The sequence below is a fragment of the Seriola lalandi genome, unplaced genomic scaffold (assembly GCF_002814215.2).
Source record: "Seriola lalandi dorsalis isolate HSWRI2012SDOR001 ecotype SW California unplaced genomic scaffold, Sedor1 jcf7180002054581, whole genome shotgun sequence".
Classification (NCBI taxonomy): Eukaryota; Metazoa; Chordata; class Actinopteri; order Carangiformes; family Carangidae; genus Seriola; species Seriola lalandi.
In genome coordinates this window covers 1363032-1378791 of record NW_019525134.1, presented here as the reverse complement: position 1 = coordinate 1378791, position 15760 = coordinate 1363032, and the positions used below count along the sequence as shown (strand labels likewise).

The window sequence follows — 15760 nt, the reverse complement described above, 5'->3', positions numbered from 1 at the left end:
TACTAGTAAGAGCCAAAATATCCACTAGTACTAGTAAACATTTTGAGCTACACTAGTAGTACTAGTAGTACGGGAATACGGCAACTAGTAGTACTAGTTGACTGCATGCACGTGAAACAGGCGGGATAATGAGGAAATTCTGAGTCCTGATTGGTTGGTTTTCTTTATTTTGAACCGAAGTGCCAATTGGAAACCTCAGTTCATGCCTCATCATTAGCATTTTGTGCAACTAGTGTAACTAGTGGACATTTTTGGCTCTTACTAGTAGTACTAGTACACATTTTGGCTCTTACTAGTACTACTAGTAAGGCCAAAACGCCCTACTAGTAGTACTAGTGGACATTTTGGCTCCTACTAGTAGTACTAGTGGACATTTTGGCTCTTACTAGTACTACTAGTAAACATTTTGAGCTTTACTAGTCGACTAGTAAGGCGAATTTGCGCTCGACTAGTTAACATGTCGGCGGTTTTGCAGCGCACTAGTTAAACTAGTAAGACTTTGAGCTTTACTAGTTGGGTGCAGTAGTCAACTAGTGCGCAAAAAAGCGTACTAATTGGGATTTTGGCGCTACTAGTACGGCGCTGGGCTCAACTAGTACGGCTTTTGTCCGAACTAGTCGGCCAAAAGTGTCACTAGTTGCTGAAAAAGCGTAACTAGTTGGAGTTTTTGTTCGACTAGTACAGCAAAATGGCCGTGCTGCCAAAGACCAAAGACCGAACTAGTAGAGTAAACTTACGTTTGATATCAAGGATATGGAATAAATGCTCAAACGGCTTTCCATAGTGGTGAAGTTGCTGTAAAAGGAGTCACCAGTGAGAACATGAGTGAGTCACTTCTGGTGACTTTTATTTTGAAGTACAAAAACAGGCTCAAAGTGTTAGCGCCATGTTTCCTGTTCTTTCATTTTATCTTTGGCTCCTTGTTTCTTACACTTCTCAGAACTGGTCAGACACAGTCTACCTGCCTAAAACACCAGAACACAGTAGAGGAAATGTTCATTCAGCAGATTTCAAGTGTTTTTTTGCGCTCGGTGAAGCAGCTGACAGACTGCAGCGATGGCAGTTTCTCATTTTAGTTCTTTATTTGCTTTGTCATCGCAAAACACTTTCCCCAGCGACTGACTGACTGACTGACTGACTGACTGGCTGACTGACTGAGCCCACCCCCACACAGCAGCTCTGCCGTCCAAGACGTAGTTTAATATTCTCACCACCAGGTGTCAGCGTTACAGCTACAGGCTTCAGTATGGACAGCATGGATATTCATGTTGTCAGGGTACGTTACATACCTTCACTGCTTATACCCAGTTGAATCCTCACCTGTGGCTCCGATTATTGTATTAAACCCCACATTAAAATACCTGTATGCAAAACACAACAAATACATATCCATCATTTTATCAGTGTAGGTTGCTAAAGATGAAAATTGAACAAGGAGGAAGTGCACAGAGGGCGAGTCCGAGCTTGAATGTTTAATTTCTCTTTCTAACGTATTAGATTGAACTGGTAGCTCAGTTGTTGTAGTTCAGACAGTAGGTATAGAGGACACAGTAAATAGAGTGGAAAAGCCTCACCTACATTTATATGTTGCTATTTGCAAGTAGCAGCTGCAACAACAATTCCTTTTCTTTGACCTCGAATTTTTGTTCAATTCGTCTCCATAGAGTTAACAGAGTCATGTCTGGCTATGAGGCTGTCTGAAATTTCCACTGTGCTTTTCATTCTTGAAAATACACACAGCATATTTGTGTCTAAAGAGAGAGTCTTCACTCCTGTTTCCACTGTAGAAGGAATAGATTGTTTTCTCGCTATGAGATTGTCATTACAGTTCCTGGACTTACTGGCAAATGATGATGTGTCTCCTGAACCTTTGCCATGAAAAATAAGGGAAGGCTCACACCAAAAAGTATGAAGTATGATACTGTTAGCTTTTGTTAGATAAACACATCCATCCACAGAGTGTCTGAGGGTCTTTATTGTCAGATTTCACTTAAATGCAACATCCTGTTAATGCCAAACGAAGCGCACATTGTGCACACACATCACATTTTCTCGTAAAGCACGCAGTGAAGTGAATCCAGGAAGAAGCTGTTTCGTCTCACTGAATTTGTCACTTTAAACTGAGAGAAACAAACAGCTCAGTTTTTTTTAAAACTGATGACTTTTCATATTTAATGTTTGCAGCCTCTGGTGACTGGTTCCATCTGGAATCCTCTTGTAGGACTGATTAAAAGCAGGATACCATCATTTCTAGCAAATCTTTGTCTCTGCCTGTTTCTATTTATTGCTGAGGCCATGTGAAATTTGGCCAAGTGTACTGCCCTGCATCATTGGAAGATTGATGTTTTTTTAAACTGTGGACAGTAAATTTGAGAGGGACCACAATTACAGAGGACAGCTGGATGATTGTGATGAAATCATCAGGGTGGGTCTGTCACCTTCTTTACACGACTGCACAGGTTTGTTTTTCTGTTGCCCTCGCTCCAGAGGAGTGTGTCACATGAAACAGTGTTTGTATAAATTTCAGAGATTGCCTTGGACATAATAGGAGACTACTTTTCAGAGGGAGAGTGTGGAGTAATAATACAGTCATGTGTTGGCTCAGGGACGCAGGAACATGACCTCACTTCAGGGTGCATTCAAAAACAACTTCTCACTTTGTTAGACTGCCCTTCTGTCAGATCGTTTTACGTTTGTTTTCCATTTTTCTGATTCATCCAACTCCTTCTCTTTTTATCCACCCATCTACCCCCTCTCAGCAGTCATATACCCCCCCACTGTAAGTCCCTCTGACTCTCCAAAAGGAATGTGCATTCAGCTCGAAGGATTCGTCAGTTGTTGCAGAAACCTTCACCCTCGGCTTGGATTCCTGCTAAGTGTAAAGGTCACTGTTACTCCCACACATAATGGCAATGGCTGCAGAGTTGCGCACACTCAGACACCGTCCGCCCCCCAGTAGACTCTGCACGTCCTTGCATTCCTGCTTCTGCTGCCTCTTATCAGGACTTTGGGTTAACACAAACACAGCACAGCAGGACAGGCGGTGTTCATCTCTCCAGCTCTGCATGAGCACCAAAACTGTCAGAGTCCTCAAGTCTGTACCTGTGGCACCAAAACTATTGCAGGCAGGCTGCTGACACTGAAATGAGAAGTTAACTAAGTAAAAACTCACACTGAGCTGAAGTCATGTACCACATGCAACTGGAAACACAATCTCTCTGTGGAAACTCTGCTTTTACAGGCCGTCCATCCTGCTCGCTCCTGACTTTGATCAAGGTGTTGCAACTGTGCTGTCGGTAAAAATGGCTGATTTTATAGCTTTATTGAAACAGCATCCCCTCCACAGGCCTCAGTAATGTAGGCCAGAGGGTTCGCTCATCAGCTAATCTTAACACAGAAAGAATACTCCCCCTTTCAGAGTGTTATTTTTGCCTGGATTGTGGGGCAAACAGACGCTCTCAGGCTCAGATGTTATGGAGCCAAAGGAGCCCCTGGGGCTTAGGGAAATATGGTGAGAGGAAAGAGGTCATTTGTTTTATGAGATTTTATTGTGGAGGTCCTTTTAGATCCTGTTCGTTTTAGTTTAAACTAGATGACTGAACTTAGTAACTTTGTTTAAGAAATGATTTTGTTGTAAAATAAAGATCTCACATGTTGTGGAATGTAAAGATTTATGGGCCTACTTGTTGAGTGTTACAACCCATAGAGCCTCAGGCTGTGCTCCCACCTGTGCACCCAGTGATCATCCAGACACACAGCATTGACTAGTCAAGCTTCTTTCACCTTAAGTTTCCACCATGTGAAGATCCAGAAACTTCTGCTCCTCTCTGAATGTCCACAAAGCCTCAGCTTGTGATGCGTCTCCCCTCTGCCTTCTTTTCCTAGATGCCCCCTCTGTTATGTTGAAACCAGGGTTCTTCTGGAATAAACATCTGGCTTTAATTAAAGCCTTCTCCTCCCTCCCTTCCCACTCACGTCATCCCCCCCTCATGGCTCTTTCTCTCTGCTGTTGTCCTTTAAGCATCTGTCTGTCTCTTTATCCATTCTCGAACTCTCTCCCCCTCCGATTCCTCCCCACTCATTCATTCCCTCCGCCCATCCTGCATTAGCAGCCTCCTCTTTCCCCCCTTGTCTTTCACCTCTTGCCTCCTGCAACCATCTCCCTTTTCTACACTCGTCTTCTTTGCTTTGTGTGCACGCGGCATCATGGTGTGTGTGGGCTGCATCTGGGGTCTGTCCTTGATCCTGTCTCTGAGTTTAGGATGGACGAAGGCTCAGCAGACGAATTACTCCAGGTGAGGGGGCAGTGTGTGAAGAATGTGTGTGTTGGATGTGCCCTGGACAGCGTCTTCTTGACATGAATTATAGTCTTCATTGATGTTGATGTTGTAAGTGAGAAAACGATCACAGTTTTAACAAAAATGGACTAATTGCTGAAAGAGGCTTCGACTTTAGAATGAGAAATACTCTGAATTCCTTCCTGCCTGTGTAAGTAAATTCTTTCCAGAGCTCTGTGTGATTGGGCACAGAGTTGTCCTGTTGGTTTTTGGCTCATGATGTGAGGCACACTGAGTTTTCAGTGGCTGAGCCGCCGCAGATGTTAATGCTTTTGGCTCTGCCTGTGGGGTCGAATCTGAACGACTTGGCTCTGGCTCTGGACATCTTGGCTCTGATCAGCAAGGCGTCTGACTTTGTTGGGGTCCTGCTAGCTGAGCTATTATTTAGTGAGGAACTATTTTCCCAGTGCATCAAGGCAGTTGTCCTGATTGTTGTTTTCGTCTACCTACAATATGTTTACTTTTTCAAATGAAGAACACGTTTTTCTAACTTTCTCAATTTTTATGAAATGTGAAATTTTCACAGTTGACCCTAAAACAACTCCCCACTCCACAAACAGGCTGTAAAATGCAACAACATGAAAAACCTTTAATAGCAGCCTTATTCTTCTTGGCCCACTAAAGTACACAAAGGGCTCTAATGTATGCCTCTTGGCAACGGCCTGAAATAGGAAATTTTCCCCTCTGTGAAATGACCGTTGACATTCAGTGAGCTCTGTCAGTGTTTGGAAAGCAGCAGAATTTATTATACAAAGTGACTGTAAGGTTGGAAAAGTCTGTCAGCTGTAAAATGTGCTTGTCAGCTACATCTGAGAAACTGAGCTACAGCTCTTTTTTGTCCATGCTTCTTCTTTTTTATGACTTTAAAGCAGCAGTTCCATAACACAGTTAAACCATGGCACCCGTCCACGGTGATGGTTTTTGTTGTCACAGCAGCGTGTCAGCACCACCGATACTATGACAATCATCAGTTGTGAGTTGTGGCATAACTTCATATTTAACAGGGTTTTAATGTGGCGATTCCAGTGATGGAGGCATGAAGATGTAGCTCAACTAAAGCTAACCTCATTTTTTAATGTGGTGAAGCATCATCACAATATACAACGATGAGAGGGAATGAACAAATCTTGTGACATCCTCGGCCCATCCATACAGAACCACTGTGGGAACCACTGCTTAAAACATCTGGATGGTTTGGATAATACCAGAAGTCGATTTTAGTATAATATGTATATTATATATGTATAGTATTAATAATGTATTGCTAAATGTTTTCTATTCAACTCTGGAAAAACTTCACCTGAACCACAACCTGTATCTTTACATGCAGTTATATTAAATAAGCTGCTACTGGAAATAAACAGTACACAGCCTAAACCTCCAGCTTTTAAGGCTTAACTTGACATGGCTGCACATACCATTACCTACCTAGCTAGCTGGCTAACTAGCTAAGGGGTTGGGAGCTTGGTTTATTACTCAGAATCAAAGTGAATAGTGTTAGCAGTGTAAGCTAGCTCCTGTTGTTTAGAGTGACCACAGAGAAAGACAGTCGGTCATTTCCTGTTGCTTTTAACAGAGTTACATATGTTTGTCTGATAAACATCTTTAGAATCAAAACACAGCTGAAGTAACTCAAGCTAGCGCTAGCAGCTGCCGTTAACACTGTCTGTTGACTTTGCTTCTTATCATGAACCAGCTTCACAACAACCCGAGCCAGTTAGCTAAAATAAACTGCTATAAAACTTTGTTGTTATGAAAACAAGAACAAAAATGAATTGAGTTCTAAAATGTTCTAACAGTTTTCCCACAAACTATTGTTTATGTCAATTATATATTTTACACAATTAATTCATTACTTTGTAACTATTTAATATTGATCACTTTTGGGCTCCATACAACAATCAGTATCAGCAACTGACTTTTCAAAATAAGGTTAAGGCCTCAAAGCCAGTCGTAGAGACAGTCTGCTAAGTCATTCAAAATGCTTGTATCTGTGGGAGTTGAGAGAGTCTCAGTGGACTTGTATTGATGCCGTTCCTTTGTTTCACAGACCTAGAGTCTTCAGTACTTTCCCGTGATATTCTCACTTCTGTCTCCTTCATCACAGGCCTGTGTTTTACTGTGGAGGCGACCTGGTGGCAGACTCAGGGTTTGTTGGCAGTGAAGGGTTCCCAAGCTTCTACAAACCTAACAGCAAATGCACCTGGCGTATCACTGTGAGTCACTGACCCTGCAGCATGTCGACATACTGACTCCCTCCTCGCTCAGTCTCTCAGCGTCTGACTCATGTACAATCTTGTTTCCAGGTCCCTGAGGGAAACGTGGTCATGCTCTCCTTCCGCATTTTTGACCTGGAGGCTGACTCACAGTGTCGCTACGACTATCTGGATGTTTACAATGGCCATTCCAACTTGGTGCAAAAACTGGGTCGATTTTGTGGAACTTTCCGGCCCGGCGCTCTTATTTCTACCACGAACACCATGATGTTAGAGATGGCGTCTGATGCAGAGACGCAGGGCAGAGGATTTGTGGCCTATTTCAGTGGAGCCAAACCATATGTGGATGGTACGTCATCACAGTGTGATGATGAGGAAGTTTTTTCTCTTTGATATCATGTCATCCATAGAAACATGTCTGCATAGGCTTCATGTACATTTTCAAATGCTACTTCAAAAAGAAAGCAACTCACATAATTTCTCATAATTATATATTAATTTATTTAATCAAATAATTCTTAGATCTTCATGCCCACAACAAAATTCTTAGTTGCAAACACAGGATATGTAATTGGAGCTTCAATCAAAGTAAAGACCAACCAAATAGTTCATCCTGTTTTCCTCTCCTTGCCTCTGAGACAACGATAAGGAAGCATTTATGAAGGTTTATAAACTTTAACTAATGTTTTTCTTATGCTGAAAGAAATAGTCCCAAAAATGATGATCTGTTTCTTTAACAAGTCATTTACCAAAAGCTTCATATGTCAAATCTTTTTTGTACCGATTGGACCATGTGGTCATTTAACATCTGGTGAAAGACCGACGAAGATCTGACATATGACATGTTTATTAATGTCTTACTAACATTTATAACACCATTAGCATCAAATAGGAAGATAACTAGCAGCCAAACAGGACAACCCAAAATATGTTCTTATTAATGGATAATTAACTGATCAACTACTAATAAAGCATTAGTTAAAAAGTATTAACGGTTGATAAATGTTCTCTGATGTGGCACAGAATATTTCAGGGTTTTTTGTTGAGCCTCTTCATGAACAGGTGACAATCCTAATCCTAGATCACTGTAGTGTTTGATCACACCACCTGCACAATGAATCTCCCTTATGAAGACAATTACAAGATCAAGTGTAGCAGCTGTGTAACTAATATCTTTAACAAGTGTGACTGGTGTAACATATGATCGACAAGCAACCAATTCCCACCTCAACAGCCAAAAAATCAACGAGTTATTGAACACAAATAAATAATACTTTGCATACGCCTTAGAAGATAACAATTTACTGTTCACATCTCTCCTCGTCCTCATGGAGTTTGTACAACATATTTCAGACCAGCAGTTCTGCGGGGGGAAGATAACCAAAGCCCAGGGAGAGATCATGACGCCCAACTGGCCTGACAAGAAATACCCACCAGGAACCAGCTGCTCCTGGCTGATCACGGTGGAGCCTGAAATGGTCGGCCGCACACTCACTCCCAGCACACACACATTTCATTTTGCAAAGTCTTCACATTCAACAAGGAGGACCGCTCTTTGATGATCACTTGATGTTTCTGTTTGGTTACCAGGTAATCCAGGTGAAGTTTGATAAGTTCCTCTTGGAGTCCGACACCTACTGTCGCTTTGACTACGTGGCATTCTTTAACGGTGGAGAGAAAGATGATTCACGGCTGATTGGAAAATACTGTGGCGATCAGGCCCCGCAGTGAGTGACAGATGTTTTTAAGGCTGTTTGTTTGCCATTAAAGTTATTTTAAATTGTTTATTCATAACTTTAAACCTCTTCCATTTCCTGTCTCCTGTGCAGACCCATTATTACCAGTGGCAATGTGCTGCTGGTCCAGTTCGTGTCTGACCTCAGTGTGACATCGGATGGATTCCTCGCCCACTATACAAGCGTCCCTAGTGGTTCTCAGATCACAGCCGTCGACTCAGGAGCCGGCACGAGGTCCACCCCCCCAAAACCGCCAGTCAGACCCGCTGTACGACCACCTGCCCCCAACCCCAAGGAAGTGTCACCTCCTGAGCCCACCAGTAAACCCAGACCAGTCAAGCCTACGAGAGGTCGCGGACAGGACACCACAGGCCAGGACAGGAGGGTGGCAGTCACAAGGCCAAATGGAAAGAGGCCTGGTGAGTGAAGTCGTGTGTTTGTGTGTGTGTGTGTGTGTGTGTGTGTGTGTCCATGAACAGAAGGTGTCTGTGTCTAATTTACTATGTGTGTGTTCTTTATGTTTTTAGTCCCTCAAAATCCTCTGTGTGCCAAAGCCTGTAAAAGAGATGGAACGATCAAGACTAGTTTCTGTGCCAGTGAATTTGGTAAGTTTCCTACTGTTCACCTACGCAACAAGTAACCAATCAGGTGTTGTGTTCTGACTGAGCTTCCTGTTTCCAGTGATAACTGGGAAGGTGACCTCCCTGGCCCCTGGGCCCCGTGGCACTCTCCTTGTTAGCGTCTCCCTTATTAAAGCCTACAAGGCAGGTCGACTCACCATCACACAAGTGGGAGAAACCATGTCGGTGAAGCTGGTGTCACAGTGCAAGAAGTGCCCGCTGCTCCGAAGAGGTACGGACTTTTCAAATCGCACGTTCACTCACACAACAGATCATTCGTTTAACACCAATCAACCTCTGTGTCGTTTTTCTTCTGACAGGTGTCAGCTACATTATCATGGGTCAAGTGAATGAAGACGGACGTGGCACCCTGGAACCCGGTGCATTCACAGCTCCCTACAAAGCCCCACATCACAAATTAATAATGAATGTCCAGAACCAACCCTGTTAACCTCACACATCTGTCCAGGCCTAAAAATGAAGACGACATATCAGACACACAAATCCAGGATTTACAATGTGAAGTACATATCTATTGAAGCTCAATACTGCAGTAAGACATAACGTCATGTTTATCCAACATTTTAAAGATATACAAAAATGCTGTTTTATTCGAACACCCGCCAAACCTTATGTTTGTAATTTATATATGAATAAAGGTTTTATATCTCTTTCACATGGTTTCACTGCATAATTATTTACACATTTTCAGCTGTTGCTCTCTCACTCCAACTGTAAGAACTATGTCTCTGTCTCCACCAAGTGGAGTTGAAGGGTAATAGCACTTGAGCTAATCTTTCAATAATCCTTTCACGTGTAGATTTAAAACACTCTGACATAAATTGGCCATTAGTCATGTGGTCTACATTTAAGATGTCAAGCCTGACATAGAGATTAATGACCCTGGAATGTCCGGAGTGAAGGGAGTAGATTACAGTATTACAGGGTAAAATGTCCAAAATGTTCTGATACTGTTATTAGATTGTAATCAAAAAATTCACTCTTGCTTCCAAAGCTGCTCATGATTTAGTATCTGCCATGACCTTGTGACCTGTCCAGGCTGATCTGGGACCAGCTCTGAGTCAATTTTCCAAAAGAAATGATTAGTTGTAGAAGTGATTAAATAAATGAATGAATCTTCCTATGGTCCACACTGACAAAACAATGTGAACAAATTACAATTTATTCGTTGAATGTTCAGTTTTCTAAACAGCAGTGTGACAAACCGTAATGTGTATTCACTTGTCAATATCATCACAGCGTATAATATTATTATTATCACTGTGCATCTCGTGAACAAGCACAACATAACAACTGAACATAAATATGCACTGAATAGTGCTTATTATCTAATGTCATTTCTAGATACAGTTTACAAAATAAAGTTTCTATTACACTGGAGATATTTTACACGAAGTAGATTTGAAATTAAGACTCTTTGTTTTGCTTAATGGTGTAAATTTACAATCAGAATTTACTCTCTGTGTTTCTGTTTTAGGAGCAAAAAGATGTGGTTGCAATTCCTAAAAGCACCAGTAGAGGTAGATGAAGGTCCAAAATAAATTCAAACTTCTTTGTTTAGAGTCATTTCCCTTCTAGAACCAGTTGTGTGGTTTGACTTGAAATGTGTTATTCATTTTTCACAGATTGATGAGAAAGTACATTAATATCTGAACTCACACCAAGTATAAGTTGGTCTATGATGTTTAAAAAAGAATGAAACTATTATACCTCTGCTAACAGAGTGCAGAGGTAGAAGTAGCTAGTACATTTATTCAGGTACTGCACTTTTACTTTACTTGAGTATTTCCACTTTATGATACTTTATACCTCTGCTCTACTACAAGTGGACAGGACATATTATACTGTTTACTTCACTGCAGTTATCTGACAGATTTAGTTAGTAGGTACTTCGCAGATTCAAAAAACAAGTCATTAATAATTATAAATATATTATATATCTCTAACTATGTAATTGTTAGTTTTAATGAGAATAGGCAACATGTTTGACACCTGCAGAGATAGTAAAATAACAGTAACCATGATGTTCCTTTGCACATGGCTGATGAATCTCATCACATAATTCTACAATCCAAAGAAAATCCACACACTTAAAATAATGATATGACTTTAAATAATGAGATGATTCTACTCAGTGTATTTTATACGTCTCTGAACTTCTCCCTCATCTCTCTTAAATGAAATTGGCTCATTTCACACTCCATCATGTTCCCTCTGCAAAATTATATGAATCACAAATTCAGCTTGTAGGACGAGCAACACTTTATTGTAAAAAGGTATAAAAATACATGGACTAGTATAAAAGAACAATATAGACTTCCAAACAATCAATATAAAAGATGAAATATGATGGATTTTTACAATGGCTGTAGAAAAGGAAATACAATGAAAATTTCCTTAAAAAAAAAAAAAAAGAGCCAGTCTCAAACAACCCAAGTCTGGACATTAAACACGGATACAACCCTGTACAACCCTCCTCTCCTCTCCTACACCCATACACTGCCCTTCCTCTCCCTCTCTGAGCCTCCCTGCTGCCCACAGCAGCCTCCTCCTCGACCCCCCCGTTTGCGTGAGGCAGGCAGGTTCTTGTAGACGGCCCGGCTGTAGGGAATGAAACACATGCCCAGCTGGAGGTGTCGGGCCAGGCGACAGTAGGCAGCCAGCGCCAGGACCAGCAGAGGGGCGAGCAGCAGGAAACCCACGACCAGCAGAGCCACGCAGCCGCCGTCGTCCAGAATGTCTGAGCAGTACAGAGACGTCCCGTGGGGCTGCACCTGGAGAGCAGGAGGAGGCATGGATACAAATAATCAACGAGTGGACACACACGCACGCACGCACGCACGCATGCACACACACACACACACACACACACACACAAAACTAGCCCTAGCTCTTCACTATGTCCTATTTTTAAGTCCCATCCTGTGCCCTGGTTCCATAGCACACACTAATTCTATGGAAGTTTTGTTTATGTCGTGGCCGCATTGGAAAAGTGAATGATTAAGTAAATGGAAAAATCACTACGCACTAAATCTGCTGGATTTTTGAGTGTGCTGTTGGTGAACATTATAGTCCCACAATGCACTGCATACAGGAAGCCAGGAGCAGCTTAGTCACAGCTGCAAAAAATTAAAATGAATCTGGGGGAAGATCTTGGAAAACAGTATCAGATCTCTGGAAAAACACCTTCTTTCTCCTGAAGTCGTTAATTGGCGGCGGTTTGATTGGCAGTCTATATCTTTTCCTGGTTGCACAAAGTATTTCTTGTATATTAACTTTAGAGACCATCATGTATGACCTGTATGACCTGCTTTTAAACCTGTACCCTCTCTCATTTCTGTCAGTCAAACACATCAGATCCACAGGAGACCTTTACCGTGGAGTGGCAGAGGAAGCCGAATGTGAGCATAGTGAGAGCCGGGGTGAGGATGGTGCCGAACACGACGCTGGCCAGCAGACCGTTGATCAGTGCGATGATCAGATTCTGGGCAGTGACCAGCACAGAGCATGCCCAGCAGTCCAGAGAGCCCCTCAACTCCAGGGGAGTTTCAGCGGCATCGCTCCCGCCCGGAGAGTACGGAGGCGGCACCACGACCCCTGACCCCGCTCTGGAGAGGGAGCGTGGCTCAGAGTGGCCCTGCTCAGATACCGTCTTCTCCAGCGTCCCGTTCCGTGACAGACTCATCTTGTTTGTCTCTACTGCAGGAAAGAATCACAGTCCATGTCCACGTCATGTCATAAATGAACCTCCTCAATATTCTGGATTATACTGATGTTTTATAGTTAACGCTACTATCAGGACAAAATGTTTACCTTTTGGGAAAAGCTGAATTTTTGTTTCACAATATTGCGATGATGAGTGTTCATCAGAGTGTGGTGAGTACTTCAAAAGTCTGAACATCTATTAAATAGTTTGTCTGTTTTGCTCTTGCAATAAAATCTTCCGCTCCCTGCATCTCCTGATTTCTTCTGTCTATCCACTAAAAACATGAAAAGCTAAAGACCATTAAGAAATGGTCTCCTTAAATAATGTGGTGAAAGGTGTGGAAAGTCAACAAAGATAACTGCACAGCTCTAAGTGCAAGGAAATGGGCTCCACTGACCCCACCTCCAAACTGCAGGATAACCACCACCCAGAACAATGAGCCCGGATCAGCTGGAAAAAAGTCCCACTAATCACTGATCTGAGTGTCAGAGCAAAGTTATGACTTTGATTTTCAAAGAGCAAATGTTGTCCTACAACTTTGTTTTCACACTGACGGCGGCGTGAGCTTTGATCCCCTCACCTTATCTCATTTCACTGGTGTTTGATTATTATAAACTCTGACTCTCTACAGACCTGATCTTTTCCACGTGACAATGACAAGTTCCACCATTTCCTCTGTGGTCAAGCGTGTTTGCAGATACTGTTCTTATGCCATGTGAACACATGGGTTGTACAAGCACTCTTGTATTTTTATCCTGCCAACAGCATTTTAAGCAAATTACCTCCCCCCTCCCCATCATCAGCTCACTGTTTGTGATGCTCTGTAAAGACACAATCCACATCACAGGAGCTCCAACACTTGCCTTTAGATGACATCATCAATACAGGCTTCTTGTGTCCAGATTAGATCAACCCCATCAAAATTAATTAATCTCCATAATCACAGAAATCATATTGTCAAGAAACATATTCAGGATGTTTTATTAGATGTTTGTACTTCATTCTTTTAAGTAAAATTAACCCTTTCAACAGGGTCACTGACTCTTTTCAACATAGTTTTAATTTAAAAACCTGTTTTGTACTCACTGTGAGGTAAAACCTGATGATGTGTCCTCTTACAGTTTGATGGTGGCAGCAGATGAGGGGACCCTGAGAGACCTGAGGAGCGGTGAGAGGTCGGAGACGAAGAGAATTTCAAGAATTTCCTCCTGATGTATGTCTTCTCCGGAAGGTGGTTTCCAAGTTAGGTTGAGTTCCTACGGCTTAAAGGAATCTAAAATCACCTTCTGTTTTCTGGCTTCTTTCCAAATGAAAAAAAAAATTAAGAAAGAAAAGAAACGATCAGGTCATCAGATAGTTTCCTGCTGTTAGGAATCTAAACTTCTCCCTCAGATCCTCTGAGTGGGTCAGAAAAGAGCCTTGTAGACTTGAAGCAAATTCTGCTTTCCCACCGGCTTCACAGCTTCCTTCCCTGGCATTCTGTTTCCTCACTCTGACTCCAGTCTGAGATATGATTGAGTGTGTGAGTGGTTACGAGTGTATGTGTGTGTGAGTGTGTATCCTGTGTTGCCTCTAATGTGAATTCACAGAGAGCAGGCTGGGCTGTGTTAAAGACTGCTGCTGGTGGTGGGCAGGGGAGCAGTGGAGGGTTCCTGTGATAACCCCTGAAACCTGGGGGAGGGTGGAAGAGTGTTTATTTGGATAGATTAGAGGAGTCAGGGTATGCTGCCCACTCCACAACACTTTACACCCTCACTGAGCACTTTCTCCACTCCACCTTCACATACTTCAAAATTCAAAACAGATGAGCTGGTTTTATATTGATTTCCATGATTAAAAAAAAAGAAAAACAAACTACAACCAACCCCAGTCTGAGGTCAGACACAGACCACGCTACATTCATCATCACCAATAAAACAGCACCACTCAACTACTCAGCAAAAACACTGAGCTGTGAAATAATAAGGCAGAGGGCAAGACAGAATTGCCAAGGATCTGTTTTAGAAGCAGGAATGACGGAGGATTGGCCCTTGACCTTTTGATGGAAAACAGCTCTGCTTTCAGAAAACATAAGGAAATGAGGATGGGGGAGAACATTGACTAATTTGGCGGGGAAACGAGGCTATCATGGGACTGATAAGAAACCAGAGGGGCTCAGTTCAAAGGGTGAAATTAGTATTTTGATATGAAGTCTCATTTTTCCATCTCACTCTGGGCATCTTTGTTTATTTATTTCTACACAGGAGCAGATATATATACTCCCCAGAGAGAACCGGGGCATTTGAACATTTTGTACAAGGACAATGATCAAAGAGAACATGGCATTAGGACTCTGGCTAAAAAAAATGCGGGAGCAGTGGATGGTTTTGCCATTAACAATGCCACAGAGTGAGCTGTTTATATGCGTATATGTCAGTGTCTGAGGGGGTTGGTAGAGGAAGAGCAGTCTTCCTGTCCTTGGAGCTGGGATATCCGCTGCTGTGACCACGCTCTGCGATGACATGTCCCTCAGACTCATGTCCTCCAAGTGACTGCCTCAGAGCATGTGGTGCCTTGACAATTGTTATTTGTGGTTTTATGTTAGTCATAATGTCTTATATTGTTTTAGCTTTTTATAATTGACAGGATATGAGCTGCAGGTTCAGTATGACTGTGTTCTTTCAGTCGAGCATCCAGGACATTCTACTGCTTAAAAAGAGATTGACATATTATTCAGTTTAGTTTCTGTTACTTTCTGATTACACTCCATCTTAAATACACGGAGCAACTGCCGTCTGCAGCTTTGACAAGATGGTATCATGAAAACATTTTTGTGGGCAAACAAATGAGTATCGCCCTCTCCAGCTACAACCCAACTCTGAGGGAAGCCTCCTTGGCTAGCTGGTCCAGTGGAGCCACCCAGTGGCCATCAGCTGTAAAGGGAAGCTGACATATTAATGTTTGAACTGTGGGACCAGAAGAGCAATCATCTACAAAGTGAGAGATTGGAGTAAATATGAAGTGTTTTCTCCTGCAAATAAAGGCTTATCTAGGTTGGTAGAAAAACAGGCTAAATAAATAAATAAAAAGCAGTAACTAAAAATTAACAAGTGAATGTAAAGTCCCCCTAAAAACAATAAATAAT

At 42.3% G+C, this 15760-nt stretch overlaps 2 protein-coding genes across 3 annotated transcripts; one reads left to right on the top strand and one right to left on the bottom strand.

The window, feature by feature from the left end:
- The first annotated feature begins 4067 nt into the window (after positions 1 to 4067).
- Positions 4068 to 9585, top strand: pcolcea (procollagen C-endopeptidase enhancer a). Its single transcript, XM_023418367.2, has 9 exons — positions 4068 to 4295; positions 6445 to 6553; positions 6644 to 6902; positions 7907 to 8031; positions 8144 to 8280; positions 8383 to 8708; positions 8817 to 8894; positions 8971 to 9141; positions 9230 to 9585. Exons 1-9 carry the CDS (start codon positions 4207 to 4209, stop codon positions 9358 to 9360), a joined length of 1425 nt encoding a protein of 474 aa, XP_023274135.1. The 5' UTR covers positions 4068 to 4206; the 3' UTR covers positions 9361 to 9585.
- Positions 9586 to 11174: 1589 nt separating this feature from the next.
- Positions 11175 to 14235, bottom strand: tmem88a (transmembrane protein 88 a). 2 transcript variants are annotated; one of them, XM_023418234.2, is made up of 3 exons: positions 13723 to 14235; positions 12307 to 12629; positions 11175 to 11704 (listed from the first exon to the last, which is right to left on the bottom strand). In XM_023418234.2, exons 2-3 carry the CDS (start codon positions 12613 to 12615, stop codon positions 11417 to 11419), a joined length of 597 nt encoding a protein of 198 aa, XP_023274002.1. In that variant the 5' UTR covers positions 12616 to 12629; positions 13723 to 14235; the 3' UTR covers positions 11175 to 11416. The 2 variants fall into 2 exon arrangements, with proteins under 2 accessions (XP_023274002.1, XP_087033254.1); XM_087177128.1 differs by lacking the exon at positions 13723 to 14235 and adding an exon at positions 12744 to 13666.
- Between the last annotated feature and the right edge of the window lie 1525 nt (positions 14236 to 15760).

Bases quoted from the DNA above. Each gene is read 5' to 3' on its own strand.
- pcolcea (XM_023418367.2), top strand. From the start codon at position 4,207: ATGGTGTGTGTGGGCTGCATCTGGGGTCTGTCCTTGATCCTGTCTCTG. The intron at 8,032-8,143 runs GTCGGCCGCACA...TTTGGTTACCAG, and splicing joins TCACGGTGGAGCCTGAAATG to GTAATCCAGGTGAAGTTTGA. The intron at 8,709-8,816 runs GTGAGTGAAGTC...TTATGTTTTTAG, and splicing joins GCCAAATGGAAAGAGGCCTG to TCCCTCAAAATCCTCTGTGT.
- tmem88a (XM_087177128.1), bottom strand. From the start codon at position 12,831: ATGTTCAGACTTTTGAAGTACTCACCACACTCTGATGAACACTCATCA. The intron at 12,630-12,743 runs GTAAACATTTTG...TCTTTCCTGCAG, and splicing joins AATTCAGCTTTTCCCAAAAG to TAGAGACAAACAAGATGAGT. The intron at 11,705-12,306 runs GTAAAGGTCTCC...CCTGCTCTCCAG, and splicing joins GCTTCCTCTGCCACTCCACG to GTGCAGCCCCACGGGACGTC.